General features: G+C 38.6%; 1 protein-coding gene across 1 annotated transcript in view; it reads left to right on the top strand.

Annotated features, from left to right (window-relative positions):
* The first annotated feature begins 2,272 nt into the window (after positions 1 to 2,272).
* agap2 (ArfGAP with GTPase domain, ankyrin repeat and PH domain 2) overlaps positions 2,273 to 14,598 on the top strand; it is a 71,809-nt gene continuing 59,483 nt past the window's right edge. Inside the window, exon 1 of the mRNA XM_079580853.1 lies at positions 2,273 to 2,581. Coding sequence (XP_079436979.1) covers positions 2,419 to 2,581 — 163 coding nt within the window. The 5' untranslated portion in view covers positions 2,273 to 2,418. The remainder of the gene's footprint in view (positions 2,582 to 14,598) is intronic.

The following is a 14,598-nucleotide window of genomic DNA, read 5'->3' on the forward strand; positions in this document are numbered from 1 at the left end:
ATTTTTGTTGAATTTTTGTCACATTTTTGTTGAATTTTTGTTGAATTTTTGTTGAGTTTTTGTCACATTTTTGTTGAATTTTTGTTGAATTTTTGTTGAGTTTTTGTCACATTTTTGTTGAATTTTTGTTGAATTTTTGTCACATTTTTGTTGAATTTTTGTTGAATTTTTGTCACATTTTTGTTGAATTTTTGTTGAGTTTTTGTCACATTTTTGTTGAATTTTTGTTGAATTTTTGTCACATTTTTGTTGAATTTCTGTCACATTTTTGTCACATTTTTGTTGAATTTCTGTTGAATTTTTGTCACATTTTTGTTGAATTTTTGTCACATTTTTGTTGAATTTTTGTCACATTTTTGTTGAATTTTTGTTGAATTTTTGTCACATTTTTGTTGAATTTTTGTTGAATTTTTGTTGAGTTTTTGTCACATTTTTGTTGAATTTTTGTTGAGTTTTTGTCACATTTTTGTCATATTTTTGTTGATTTTTTGTTGAATTTTTGTCACATTTTTGTTGAATTTTTGTTGAATTTTTGTCACATTTTTGTTGAGTTTTTGTCACATTTTTGTTGAATTTCTGTCACATTTTTGTCACATTTTTGTTGAATTTCTGTCACATTTTTGTCACATTTTTGTTGAATTTCTGTTGAATTTTTGTCACATTTTTGTTGAATTTTTGTCACATTTTTGTTGAATTTTTGTCACATTTTTGTTGAATTTTTGTTGAGTTTTTGTCACATTTTTGTTGAATTTCTGTCACATTTTTGTCACATTTTTGTTGAATTTCTGTTGAATTTTTGTCACATTTTTGTTGAATTTTTGTCACATTTTTGTTGAATTTTTGTCACATTTTTGTTGAATTTTTGTTGAGTTTTTGTCACATTTTTGTTGAATTTCTGTTGAATTTTTGTTGAATTTTTGTCACATTTTTGTTGAATTTTTGTTGAGTTTTGTTCACATTTTTGTTGAATTTTTAATAATTTTTTCTATCATTTTTTGTTTTTTGTCCGTGTTTTTCTCTTTTTCTCGCTAATTTGATGCTGTTCTTTTTAGCTTTTAGATTTGGGTAAAGCTCGGTTGAGGCGGGACCGGTGGCCCTCGAGCCAGTGGCCCTTCTGTGCTCTTCCAGAATGGACATATGGCCCGTCCGCCCCTGGATACTTGGTATGGCAGCAAAAAGTATTGCGATACGATATTTTGTCCCAGCCCTATAAAATGTACAGATGCTCGTTACATAATTAGAATATCATGAAAAGGAAAAAAGAGAAAAAAAATTAAAATGTGACACTAATATATGAGACTCATGACATGTTTGTTAATTTTAATGATCATGGCTTACAGTCCATTTTCAAAATATTTAATAATTATAACAAATAAAGGCTATACACATCTCACTTTGCATGTAATGAGTGCATGTAGTATGTAAAAAAAAAAAAAAAGTAAGTCTCTAGCCCATACCTGCGCCAGAATGTTCACTCCAGCCACTAGGGGGCATAATACTGACATAATAAGAAATCAGGATATAAACAACACATTGTGTGACGTGCAAGTGGGAAATGGACAGTCTGCCCCTGGGCAGCTGTGGTTACAATAGTTGCTTACTACCACGGAGTGTGGAGTGAATGAATATTGACTAGTGACACAGGCTTGTAAAGTGCAATAAATGTAAGTTTTTGTTGTTGTTTTTTTGAGGCTACAGTCCTGTCAGGCTCATTATTATTCGTTTATTGAAAAAAAGTCCTCAATGTATTTTCCCAATCAAAACATTTTTTTTATTTTGGAGCTTTTTTTTATGGACCCCGGCGATACACTCCCCATATATTATACTTATATCCCGATGTAAGTTTGAGTTATTGTTATTGGTGCGGCTTCTCATGTGGCCCCTTATGAAACTTAATTGCCCCCCTGACCTAGAGTGTTAATAAAGAATGAAGTACTCACATTACTCAAATACACTTTTACTCTTACTTGAGTAAATATGTAGGCTGCTCTAACCCCTTCTAGTCAGTACTGAGTAACATCTTTCAAAAAACAGTTTTAAAGAAGTCTATTTTATTTCAGTGCTGCTTGAAATGTATTAGAACAAGTCATATATTGTCAATGTCAGTTTTATTTCTATATTGTGTTACAAAATTCAACATTCGATAACCCTCTTTTGAATGTGCTCAGGTCTTGTGCCGGAGCTCCTGTGTGAAACGTACGATTTGAAATAAGGAAGTGGAGTCGGTTCAGTTTGAACCTGCAGAGGAAACTGAGAGCTTGTGGTTTTTGACGAGAGAGAGCCAGACTTCAGCTTCTTCTGTGCCGCTCCTGTGCACGGACCGCGGCGTGAAAAACGTGCAGATCTGCTCAAATGGGATGAAAACCGGCTGAGACTTCTGCGTGTGTGTTTGTGTGTGGATTTTTTTTTTGCGTCAGGATGGGCACCAGCGGCAAATCGGCGAACTCCACCGCGATCAAGGCCGAAATCAAGAGGCACGAGTCGCTCCAGAGTGCGATCAACAGGCTCGCCAAGCAGTTTGAGCGAGTGAGCGACGCACAGCTACGCTCGGGCCTCAAAGTTTACCTGCACAGCGTTCAAGGTAAGAGAAACCACACCGCACGCTGCAGGAAAGGAGAAGAAGAACTGACATAGGAGTTATTTAGATTTAGAAGAAGATATGTCAGACAGGTCTTGAAAGATAGAACAAACAAATAAACTGCAATGCTTTCAATATGTGAAAAGGAGTCTCGTTTCTGACCGTTTCCTCCTTGAGCTCCTTCGGATTAAAAATGGCAGAGATACTTTTGCTTTGAGAAAACTTGACCAGCTTTGGGCCTTAGGTGCTCCCTGAAGAGTTAGAGCGAAGATGATGTTCAAACACAGTTTCCTTTTGCATGCGTTGCAGTATTTGCCTAAAATGTTCACAACGGAATATAGAAATTGAGTCCAGGCCTGTCACGATGCTGTTACTATCGACTTTATGGCTCAATATTTATCATTTGTGCATTTAATTTTTGTATTTTCCCCCATTTTTCAAAAGTAATATATATTTTTTTAGTTTAGTTAGTTACATAGTTGTGCTATATTGTGCACTGCAAAAAATAATCTTGAAATAACCACTTTTGTCCTTATTTCTACATAAGTTTGATGACTCAATCAGGCCAGTCGCAATAAGAAAACTTATATATAGGGCTGCTCGATTATTGAAAAAATAATAATCACGATTATTTTTGTCATAATTGAAATCACGATTATTCAAACGATTATTTGTTGCCTTTAAAAAAAAAGTCTAGCTTTATTTTATTTATTTATTAATCAAAACACTGTGATGATATTTTATGTTTTCTGGACAGTCATAAAAGTACAAATGATTTAAAGTTAAAGAGAGGTCTCTGTTTCACACCTGCCCCCTGCTGGCCAGCCCTCACACCTGCGCAAGCAAACTGAGCAGCGCGGCCTGATGACATCATCATTTGTTTCTATGTCAGACAAAAGCATGAGCCATGGCACGTGAAATGAGAAGGGAAAATAATCCCAGCGGCCTGAAATAACGCAAGTCTGCTTTAAAAAAGAAGAAAAAGATGAAAATAAATAAATAAATGATAATCGATTTTTTGCGATTATGCCAATTTTGTAATCGTTTACTGTTGTAATCGAAATTGCAGTCGAATTTCGATTAATCCCACAGCCCTACTTATATATTCAGGCTGTTTGGAAAGTACTTGTGTCTTAAAACATGAAACACTGCAAAAAGTAATCTTGAACTCACTGATGTCCTTGATTTGAGAGGCTAATTTCAAGAAATCTGTCCATGGAGAAAGATATTTACATGTAAATTAAGATAAAACCTATATTTCGAGTAAATTAGGATTTCTCATGTAGTTTTGAATGCGGTGATTCCTTTTATCTTAATTTAAGTGTAAATCTAGACTAGGGCTGCACAATATAGCACAAAAAATATTGTATTGTGATATTAGGTGATGCAATATCCTTATCGCAAAAGGCCATAATATATCGCAGCATCTCTAAAGTCTGACTGAGATCGACACATTTTTTTTTGCAAACTCCGCTAAAAACATTATGAGGCTTTTTATGAGGAAAAAATAAAGTTGATATTTGTGCGTGTTTGACCTTGTAGTGACCCAGAGAGTGTGTGTGGTCAGCAGGGCAGCTTTACTTTCGATCACACCTTCAAACATTTCCTTATTTAGTTCAATTGTCGTCTTGTTTTGGTCCTGATGTAGTGTTTACGTCTTGTTTTGACACAAGTTACTTACGATTTGTGTTTAATTAGAATGGAACATATCGTGTTGTAACGGTTTAGTGAAATATCGCATTCATATCGTGATATTGCACAGGCGCATCGCATATCGCAAGTTATTTCAATGCTGTTCGGCCCCATCATGGACAGATACAGGCGGCATCTCTGGAATCGCCCATATATGGTCATTTTTGAAAACATTTAAGGGGGAAAACAAGTTGGAGAAAAATGTAAACTTTCTCTAATTATTCAAAAACTACTTTAACAAATGCTGAATTATTGATATATTTTTTTACTAGGAGGAGTAAAGTGGTTCAACAGCCCATACATACATAAATAACAGAGAATGCTAACACGATGCTTCATGTTAGCATCGTGCTAACGCTAACGGTTAGCTAGCGCTAGCTACGACAGATGTTTTTTCACTTCTGCTGAACAATCTGCTGTGAGAAAATATTCATATGGGCCCGATTTACACTTGACTTTATTTGTATGTGATAAATAAGTTCATATTCCACCAGAAAATGTCTAAAAAGAGTGAAAAATTGTGTATCTATAGGGATGGGACGACAATGTAATTTTGGGGTCACGATTATCTTGGCCAAAATAATTGCGATTAACGATATTATCACGATATTTGCCTTTGGTTTAAAAAAAATCACTGAAACTGCAGAAATGAAGGGGATTGGGCAATTATTAAATATCCCTCTTCATTGTCTGCTGTGAATGTCATACTGAATGAGGCACAAAGTATTTAAAGGCACACTGTGTAACATTTTGGACTAAACATACTGTTGTCATCTCTTTTTTTTTATCGCGATTAACGATGTTTTTGTTTATCGTCCCATCCCAAATCATGGACAGATTCCTTTAAAGGGGCTAGATTCAAGTTAGCCATTTCATACTCACTACTGCCACCTCAGGTCATACATGTAACTGCAGCTTCTATATTTAGCTTGTGCATGACGGCACTTTTTTTTTATTTTTATTGGTTTATTTGGTCGGGACAGTGCATGTTAATGAACATACACGGGTCTCATGCATGTAAACAAGCCACACCGGATTCTAGACTTCGGACCCGAACTAACACCTGTTTGAGTGACTCATTCTACACATTGTTGGAACATGTAGGGGGAGGAAAATACTTAATACTTAATGTCTTATTTCAAGATTACTGTTTGCAGTGTGTTTCATGTTTTAAGATGTAAGTGCTTTGTAATTTTTAGTTAGTTTCTGCGGCATTGAAATCTCCTCAATAATATCGTTCATCTTGATATTTTCCTGCCTCATTACATGGAACTTGTTATTGTGACAGGCCTTTATTGTGTCATCAAACCTATGTAGAAATATACAAAGCCTTTGATCAGCTACTGGGTGGAGATCCTGGTTTACAACACGTACAACAGGAAGTTATCTGCCAGCAATGTGATAGTAGTATAGTGTAGTATAGTGCAGTATAGTGTAGTATCATCGTCTACAAAAAGAACAATCCCCCAGTCTTGCATTATCCACTCACTGCAACACACACAACGTTTTTATAAAGACATTTCCCGTTTGAGCCCCCAAAACGAGCAATCGGCCACAGATTTCTCCGATCCACACAGCCGGGGCTCTCGGCGAGTGGAATGTGATCTGTTTAAAGGTGATTGATATCTTCCTCTGCGCTTCCTGTCAGTCGACGCGCGACTGTTAGAGGAAGTTGCGCGATTATCCTGTCTCTTTGAACGGGCCCTGCACATCTCACGGCTGCAAAACTAATCGCGGTTTCAACGGACACAAATAGCGATGTTATTATTTTAGTGACGCATTGTCCTGTCGTTTAGACCTTTACAAATTAGTTCAGAAGAGCATGTGACCTTTATTTGCTGAGAGGAACGAAGGAGAGGAGATTGTGTTAGTTTCAAAATTGTTTATGATTATACAAACTAAACAGTAGAAATACACTGCAAAAAGTGCCCTACTAAAAACAAGGAAACAAATCTTAAAATAAGACATTTTGTCTTGTTTTAAGGAAAAAATTCTGCCAGTGGGGTCAGCATTTTTTTCTTGCTAAGAATTCTTATTTCTAGAATATTTTTCTCATCATAAAACAAGAAAGAAACACTAAATTTAAGCACATAAATAGCTAGAATTAAGCAAAATGTCCTCAGAAAATGGAATAATTTAAGGAAAACATTCTTATTTAGTGAAAAATTGTGGAATATTTTACTTAAATGTTGCTTGATTTAAGCAAAATGTTCTTAATAAATACTAATATTTAAGGAACATATTGCCCTCGCCCGGAGACCCATCTCCATGATGTGGAGCCAGGCTGATGGTCAGAATCACCTGCTGGAGGATTCACCTATTGTACATGTTTTTAGTGGCAGACATGCGGAGAACATGCTCCACACAGAAAGGCCTCGTCCTGGTGGGAATCGAACCCAGGACCTTCGAGCTGTGAAGCTGAGGCTCTAACTGCTGTGTCACCGAGCCGCCCACTTTAAAGATTGGAGCAGTTCTTACATGAAGAGTTGTTGATCTTAGTTTTTCTTAAAATAAGAAAAAATATTCTTTGTCTAAAGCTGAAGAAGATTCAAAAAGTTTTTCTTTCCTGTTCCAAGAAAAATGAGCATGTTTTTAGCAAATATATCTGAACATGAAATGGCTAGATTTTATTTCCTAAAACAAGATTTTTTTTCTCAAGAAAACTTTGCTACACAAGACATTATTACTTTTTAGGGAAAAAATAAGAACTTATTTCTTAAAGTAAGACATTTTTTACTTGCTTGGAATCCACTTTTTGCAGTGTATGACTTTAGTTGTTCATAACTCAGACCCTTCTCAAATGTTAATGTTTTGTGAGCAGCGTAGTCCATTCTCTTGCTACATGTGTCATTTACAGCACCCATACCTGCCCCAATTACACAACAGGCCCCCAGTGTTGTCTGCAGTCTGGTAATCGGCCCCGAGAATGACGTCCCGCGGCATCACCGAGTGTGTTGTGGAAATGTGGAAGTGTTGCAATTACATTTGCATTCTATGTTTTTTTAGAACAAGGCTCGGTGTACAGGGCATGATGTTAGTCCAGGAGCACTAACATTTGTCAGAATCAGTGCATAAAAGGCAGAGGGGGCAGTAGTTACATTAACCTCTTAACCCCCGCCTTCACCGAGCACATTTTCTCCAGGGTAACGCCTCATTTGAAAGCTAAGACCTACAAACCTAATCGTTATGATCGGTCTGCTCGGTTACCGGATCTACAGTAGTTTGTTTACCTTCGGCCGCATTACTACACTATTACAAGGAGCTTTCTGCAAATCAGATATGGCAAGGTTTTTAATGCAGGCTACTAGTTACCATAGACATGCACTAGCTTAGCACTAGCCTAGCACCACTAAACTCTCCAAACTGCATGAATGAAAATAAAAAAAATCTCCAGAAATCAACACTCTGGATCACCAGGAAATAAGGCCCTATGTCAAAAATCCTGAAATATCCCTTTAAATGTTTTCTCTGTCAGCAATTGTTAACTAAGTTTGTCATAAAGGTGTCCAAAAGTGGTGAGAGTATTCAAAAATGTTGTTGTAGAAAGTACTTTCTGCCAACAGCTTAATATGGCAGGTAACCAACATAACGATATATATAGGTATATAACATTTGAAGGTTTTCTGTTTCGAGATTTGTTTAAAAACCATGGAGTTGTATCGGCCCTTCGTCTTCGTTGATCGTCTAATGCTATTTGTGAACGGCAGCATTCGAAAGTTTTAGCCATAATAAATGTGTACTTTACTTTTATTAAAAGTACAAGTAATATTACCAACTTATTTCTGAAGAAAATAAGGTATCTGTATATGTTTTGTTTTAATATGTACAAACATATATGACTCAGAATGTCGGGTTCCATCAGGAGCAGATCGTGAACAGAACTGGAGATTTCTCTGAGTCCTCCTGACTGTTCTTAGTATTTGTTCTTAGAGAGGAAAGTTTTCAGCAAGAACAAGTTTTGTAACTTCCATAAACCTTCCTAAGACGGCCTTAAGAACACATTTGTGCGTAAGAACGTGTCGTGAATGAGGCCCATTGCTCTACCTCAGATGTTGTACTTGTGTCCTGTCTCCTGTGGTCGACCTCGGGCCTCGTGCGCCCATTGAGGGCTCTCCCTCGCCGTCGCCATGGCAGCAGATAGAGCCGGTCGTACTTCCTGTCTGCAGCAAACAGAACGCCCAGAAACCACTTCCGCCTCGACGCCGCTCCGAGTTACATCACTGCACCGCACGGCTCACTTCTCACTGAGACGCCACTCGTCACTTTGGGCATTTGAGTAAAGGCCTTGAATATCATTACAAAGCTTCAAAACAAACAAAAAACATGGACAATAATTACTTTAATCGATGGTTTTTACCACAATAGTTTGTACTAAAATACAAAAGCTGGTACACAGCAAAAAGTAAATATCAAGCATCGGCTTAAATGACTTGAATTGAGGAAATGTATCTTGTTTTGAGCGGTTTTCACTCATTTCGACACTTTTCCTGATCGGACCAAGTTTCCTTTGCTTGTTTGAGGACATTTCAGACCAGTTCTAGGGTAAATCTCGCTTGAAATAAAAAAGTAAAACGGCCAATGAGATAAGAACAATTTTCTTACCCCATTGGCAAAGAAAATGACCTGAAATAAGGACGAAATGTATTGAAATGAGTCAGAAACATCTCAGAACAAGTGAAATAATCTAGGACAAATGCCCAACAATATCTTAACCAGTCAAAACAACAACAAAATTGATTATTATGCTCAAATTGAGATGTTTATACTAGTCTAGTTAATTACTTTTTGCAGGGTACTTTTGCTGAAAAGTTGCCCTTTTCATTAAACTGACTTTCCTCTCTTTCCTCTGTTTGATGGAAAATTTTAAAATCTTGAGAAATTCTGATGCACAGATTTGTTAATCAGGGCTGTTAAAGGTCATGCTTGTCCTCACGATGAATCAAAAGATAATTAACTGAGGTTAAAGGTTATACTTTATTGTCCCCATAGGGAAATTTGTCCCATCCTTCGATGCTGCTGGGGGAAAATCGTAAAGAGCAGAAGCGACCGCGGTGCCGCACCGTGGGACTCATCTTAGCCCTCAGTGTATTTTTCCTATACCCGTTAGCATTAGCCATCAAACATCACAATAGAAAAATCAAAACCTCGTCAGAAATCATTGATGAATGCACAGGCCTTTTTTACTTTAGATACAAATCATCCCTTAATTAAACCCAAGCACATTTTTGTGCTTTTGGACTTTTGTTTTTTGCATAAATCCTACATTTTTAAAGCCAATTGAGTGAAACTTCCCAGGGGGTGTATTTTTTGGTGATCTAAAATAATTTGATGTCATTTGGATTTTTACCCCATTGTAAATACTCAAATAAAATACTCGCGTTAAGGGAGCTTCGACACAAAAATGTGCTTGAAACTTTAGAGAGCTATAACTCCATGAAGGAACAATATTTCTTTTCACTTTTTTATTTTATTTTGAATATGATTCCTTCATTGAGTTATAACTCTCTGAATGTTCAAGCACATTTATGTGTCGAAGGTCCATTAACGTGAGTTTTTTACTAAAATCGCCGCTACATAAACAAGTTTTAATTTAGAAACAAATCCTTCGGGTCATATGTCACAGAGATCAGGCCAGAACAGAAATTTACCATTTTGCTTTTAAAAATTTAAAGGGTTAAAAATGTTAGAAAGTAATAATATTTTTACACGTTTGAAAAGAAGAGAGCTAGACCTTCAAAATAAAAAAAAAAGTTTGGAAAAATATTGTTCCTTAATTTATTTATAGCTCTCTAAAGTTTCAAGCATATTTTTGTGTCAAAGCTCCCTTAACGTGAGCTTTTTACTAAAATCGCTGCCACATAAACACATTTTAATTTAGAAACAAATCCTTCGGGTCATATGTTACAGACCTCAGGCCACATCAGCCAGAACAGAAATTTACCATTTGGCTCAGTGATATTTCACTTTTTTGTGCTTTTTGAACATGCACTCGTGTAACTTTGGGTCAGACAGTTGGCATTTAAAGGGTTAAAATATTCATAAAGTTGTAATATGTTTATATGTATGAAAAGAGGACGGTCACACCTTCAAATTAAAAAAAAAAGTTAAAAGAAATATTGTTCCGTCATTGAGTTATAGCTCTTTAAAGTTGCAAGCACATTTCTGTGTCGAAGCTCCCTTAACGTAAGTTTCTTAAAGGTGTTATTAAGGGTTATAGTATAGAAATGTCCTCTGAGCTAAATGCTAACTCAGATTCAGTTAAGTTTCTGCTTTTTATGGGCGGGAAACACATCCTCATATAATATGTTCATAATAAAGAAACCGCTGAAATTAAATAAACACCATGAAATGGACAAAACATACCTCGCCATAATCGAGTATTGTGCCTGGCTTCCTGTTCATGTGTATGTCTATTTACTGGGTCAAATGTTCCGCAGTGGCTGTAATCTGGCCGGCTCGGTCATTTGCATGTTTTCCTCATTTGTCTGAGTGAAATACAGGTCAGGCAGCTCCCTGGAGGATTAGCTCGGATAAATATTACCATAATCCAAGGAGTCCCCCACACGTAAAAATGAATAAATAAACCCTGACTTTGATGTAGGGCTGGGCGATATTGGCAAATATGGATACAGTTGTGCCCAAAAGTTTACACGTCCAAGTCCTACAGAACTGTTCTAAGATGTTCCCTTTCTCCATGCGTTGTTGTCATCGCTTTTTTGTTGCTTTTTGTTGGGGTAATTGCTGGACTATGAAGGTTGATTTGTGTATATAAATGTTTGTGTCCATAGAATAATTTTAACCATTTTGCATTTAAAAGAACTTATATTTGAGCAGCATCAGCTTCGTGTTTGTATAAGCTACGCGGCGGCGGAGTGATCTGCTAGAAAATAGTCCCTCAAAATGCGATCATTCATGTGATGCAGGTCAGTTATATTCTAGGGCTGAAACAACTAATCGATTAATCGACAACTAATCGATTACTAAAATAGTTGTCAACTATTTTAGTAATCGATTAATCGTTTTCTAGTAAACACAGACTTAAAAAGAGCAAAAATTACATTAACATTTTTGATTTTTGATGGAAACCTTCTTTGTTTTTCAAGTTAATATTAGCACAACTGGCACTACAAAAACACTTTTACAACACAGTTTAAGTTTACTCCATCAACATGTCCTCAAGAGATGCCCCTTTTGCTTTATGTGATTAAAAATAAATGAAAAAAATACAATTTTCATACACCATTCACAGCCAAGCGATTAATCGATTAATCTACCGATTATTTTTACGATTAATCGATTACCAAAATAATCGTTAGTTGCAGCCCTATTATATTCCAAACACGATTCTATGGACACAGACATTTATATGGTTAGTCTGGTGTTATAAGTGATTTGCCTCAGGTGCTCTGTGGAGCGGGTCACACTGTTTTTAATGCAGGCTAGCTGATACCATAGAAATGCACTAGCCTAGCACTAGCCTAGCGCCACGAAACTCTTCAAACATAAGAACTGCATGAGAAATCAGCAACACTCTGGATAACTAGGAAATGAGGCCCTATGTCAAAAATCCTGAAATATCCCTTGAAGAGTTAAGAGGTTGTCAAAGTACTTACCTTGTACCTATGAGCAGATTGGCAGCCACACTCTTGTCGGTCAGTCCCAGGTCTTCAAAGTGTTGCCATCGCTTTTCTCTTCTTCATTTGTTTTTATTGAACAATGGCTGCAAAGGTTCCAGACTTGAGCTCTTGAATAATCGTCCGATCGATTGGTCCTGACATAACTATTAACGGCCGGTGTCTGCTGAAGGTGATTGTGAGTCAAAGGCGTTTGTCGGAGCTCTTTTGTATTCAGCGAGCGCCGCGCCCTCCGTGGCGGCGAGGGGAGGGTGTGCGGGTGGACGCGTCCCGTGCGGAGAGGGCGCTGGAAAAACTCATCAAAATCGCAAACAAGACTGCGATTGATTGGGTTTTATGATGTCCTCCGCAAACAAAACAACGCATGTTCCCCTCGTCTCCACAGGGTTCGGTTTAAAACCCTGTAGTTTAAACCTCTACAAACATGTTCTGAAATGCGTGTAACTCTTGTATGAGCTCAGCCGTGTTATGTTTCAGTCTTGTGATGTGAACGCTCCTGGACGTGTTTGAAAAGGCACACAATGGAGGGTGCGCTGTGAAGAAACGCATCCCCTTCATTTACATTTTTAATCACGGACTCATTACATGTAATTACAGCCCGCGCCGTGACGAGCGATCAGGCTTCTTGGTGCAGTGAAATGTAAAGCCGATTTTGTCTCTTTATATGCTTTTGATTTTTCAAACGACACCTCCTCATGAAATATATTTGACCTTCCATTTGGTGAAAAACTGTCCGCAGGTTTTGGTGATGATCCATTTAAACACGACCGTGAGGGGTGTTGTACCTCTCATTGGTTGGAACAATACAAGCCAATGTGTGTTAGTGGAGTAAAGGAGGATTCACACCAGCCCGACTGTCGCTGTTTGGGGGCAGGGCGACGATTTGTCTGCTCAGGTTTTCCTCTCGTCTGCTGCGTCTCACCTGCTCAGAGCAACATCTACTGAAGGGACCGGAACCCCAGACCGAGCCCGATAGCTGCATCCATCCATCCATCCATCCATTCATTCATTCATTCATTCATTCACTTCCAGTTTTCCATTGCCAGGCCCCAAATCACATTGCACCAGCCCCTTAAGGCTCCTCCTGCAGGTGGTGGGTCCATGGAAGGATGGCCTCATGGTTCTGTCCTTCTTGGTCTCTCATAAGGAGCTTCTGAACCGCTCTTTGTCTGACCCGTCACCCAGGACCTTTTTTGCCCTGGGAGACCCTACCAGGGGCACGAAGCCCCCGACAATAGAGCCCCCAGGATCATTCGGGTGCTCAAACCCCTCCACCACGTTAAGGTGACGGTTCCAGGAGGGGCCCGAACTGGCTTCACCGACCTCCACAGACGCTGTCTATGACCGATGGTGCTGTCGACTCCAAACACAAGCTTTCCCGACGTCGCCCAAAACCTACAGGACCAAGAATGACTGGAGAAAGTTACTTCATGACCAATCTTGGCACATTGTAATAGTAAATGGACTGAACTTATATAGTCCTTTCCTACCATCATCAGATGGTACGCAGACACTGGAGGCAAGGAGGGTGAAATGTGTTGCCCAAGGACACAATGACAGTGTGCATCTTCGAGCGGCAGGATTCGAACCCATGACCCTCTGATCATGAGACGACCTGCTCTACCAACTGCGCCACTGTCGTCCCGTAATTGTGGTGGTACTAACTGAATGTGGCCTGGTGGGTCGCTGTGTTGTCGGCTTGCCTGCTGCACTTGGGATCGGCTGGGATCACTGGGCCTCACTCATTCATGAACATCTTCTGAAGAAACTTTTTGAAATCCGTACGAAGGCAGTGTCAGGAAACTGTGTCAGATTCACAACACATTCTTAAAGGGATATTTCAGGATTTTTGACATAGGGCCTCATTTCCTAGTTATCCAGAGTGTTGCTGATTTCTCGAGATATAGATGTAATTCATATTCATTAATTCATTCAAAATATCTCCAGGTACCAGCAACACTCTGGATAACTAGGAAATGAGGTCCTATGAAATCCTGAAATATCCCTTTAAGGAGAAAAAATACTTTGCACCTGTGTTTGAAGTTAGTGGATGAACACACGTATGCACCATATAATCCAGGCAGACGAGCATGAATCCAAAACCAACAAAATCCCCAAAAGAAAAGCCATTGCCACCCCGCGCTCAAGGACCCGTATAAATCTTTGGACATGTTGCAATCGCAAAAGCTTTTTCTCTCTTCCCGCGGGTCAGTCCCAACTCTCAATCAGATGGTCGTCATTATCAAATAGCATCAGTGCAGTGGGCATATAGTGCTATTTATAAGCAGGGGCTTATATTTTAGCTGTAATACATTAGTACTTTACTTGCCGTTATTAAGAGTACAAGTATTTCCAACTTATTTCTGAATAACCAGGGTATCTGTGTTTTATTGTCTATAGGTATAAAGCCTAAAACCCTGAGTCCCGCCTGAGGAAGCCCGTAGAAAACCACAAACATGGCGGATTCCCCCGATGTCCGCATTTGAAACATGACCCCGATGAGCGCCGTCGTTAAGTTGCGTCGAGGACGGCTGTTTTTAATTGCGGCGGTGACCTCCGCGTGGATGCGTTTTCTGTGCCGTGTGTTCGCCTCCCATTGGCTGCTCCCGCTGTGCGCCCGGCGCCTCCTCACTCCGCCTAATGAACACACGCTGTAGCACGGATCAATGCTCACCCAGGAAATATCCCTCTCCC

Source organism: Gobius niger, assembly GCF_951799975.1.
Source record: "Gobius niger genome assembly, chromosome: 22".
Lineage (NCBI taxonomy): Eukaryota > Metazoa > Chordata > Actinopteri > Gobiiformes > Gobiidae > Gobius > Gobius niger.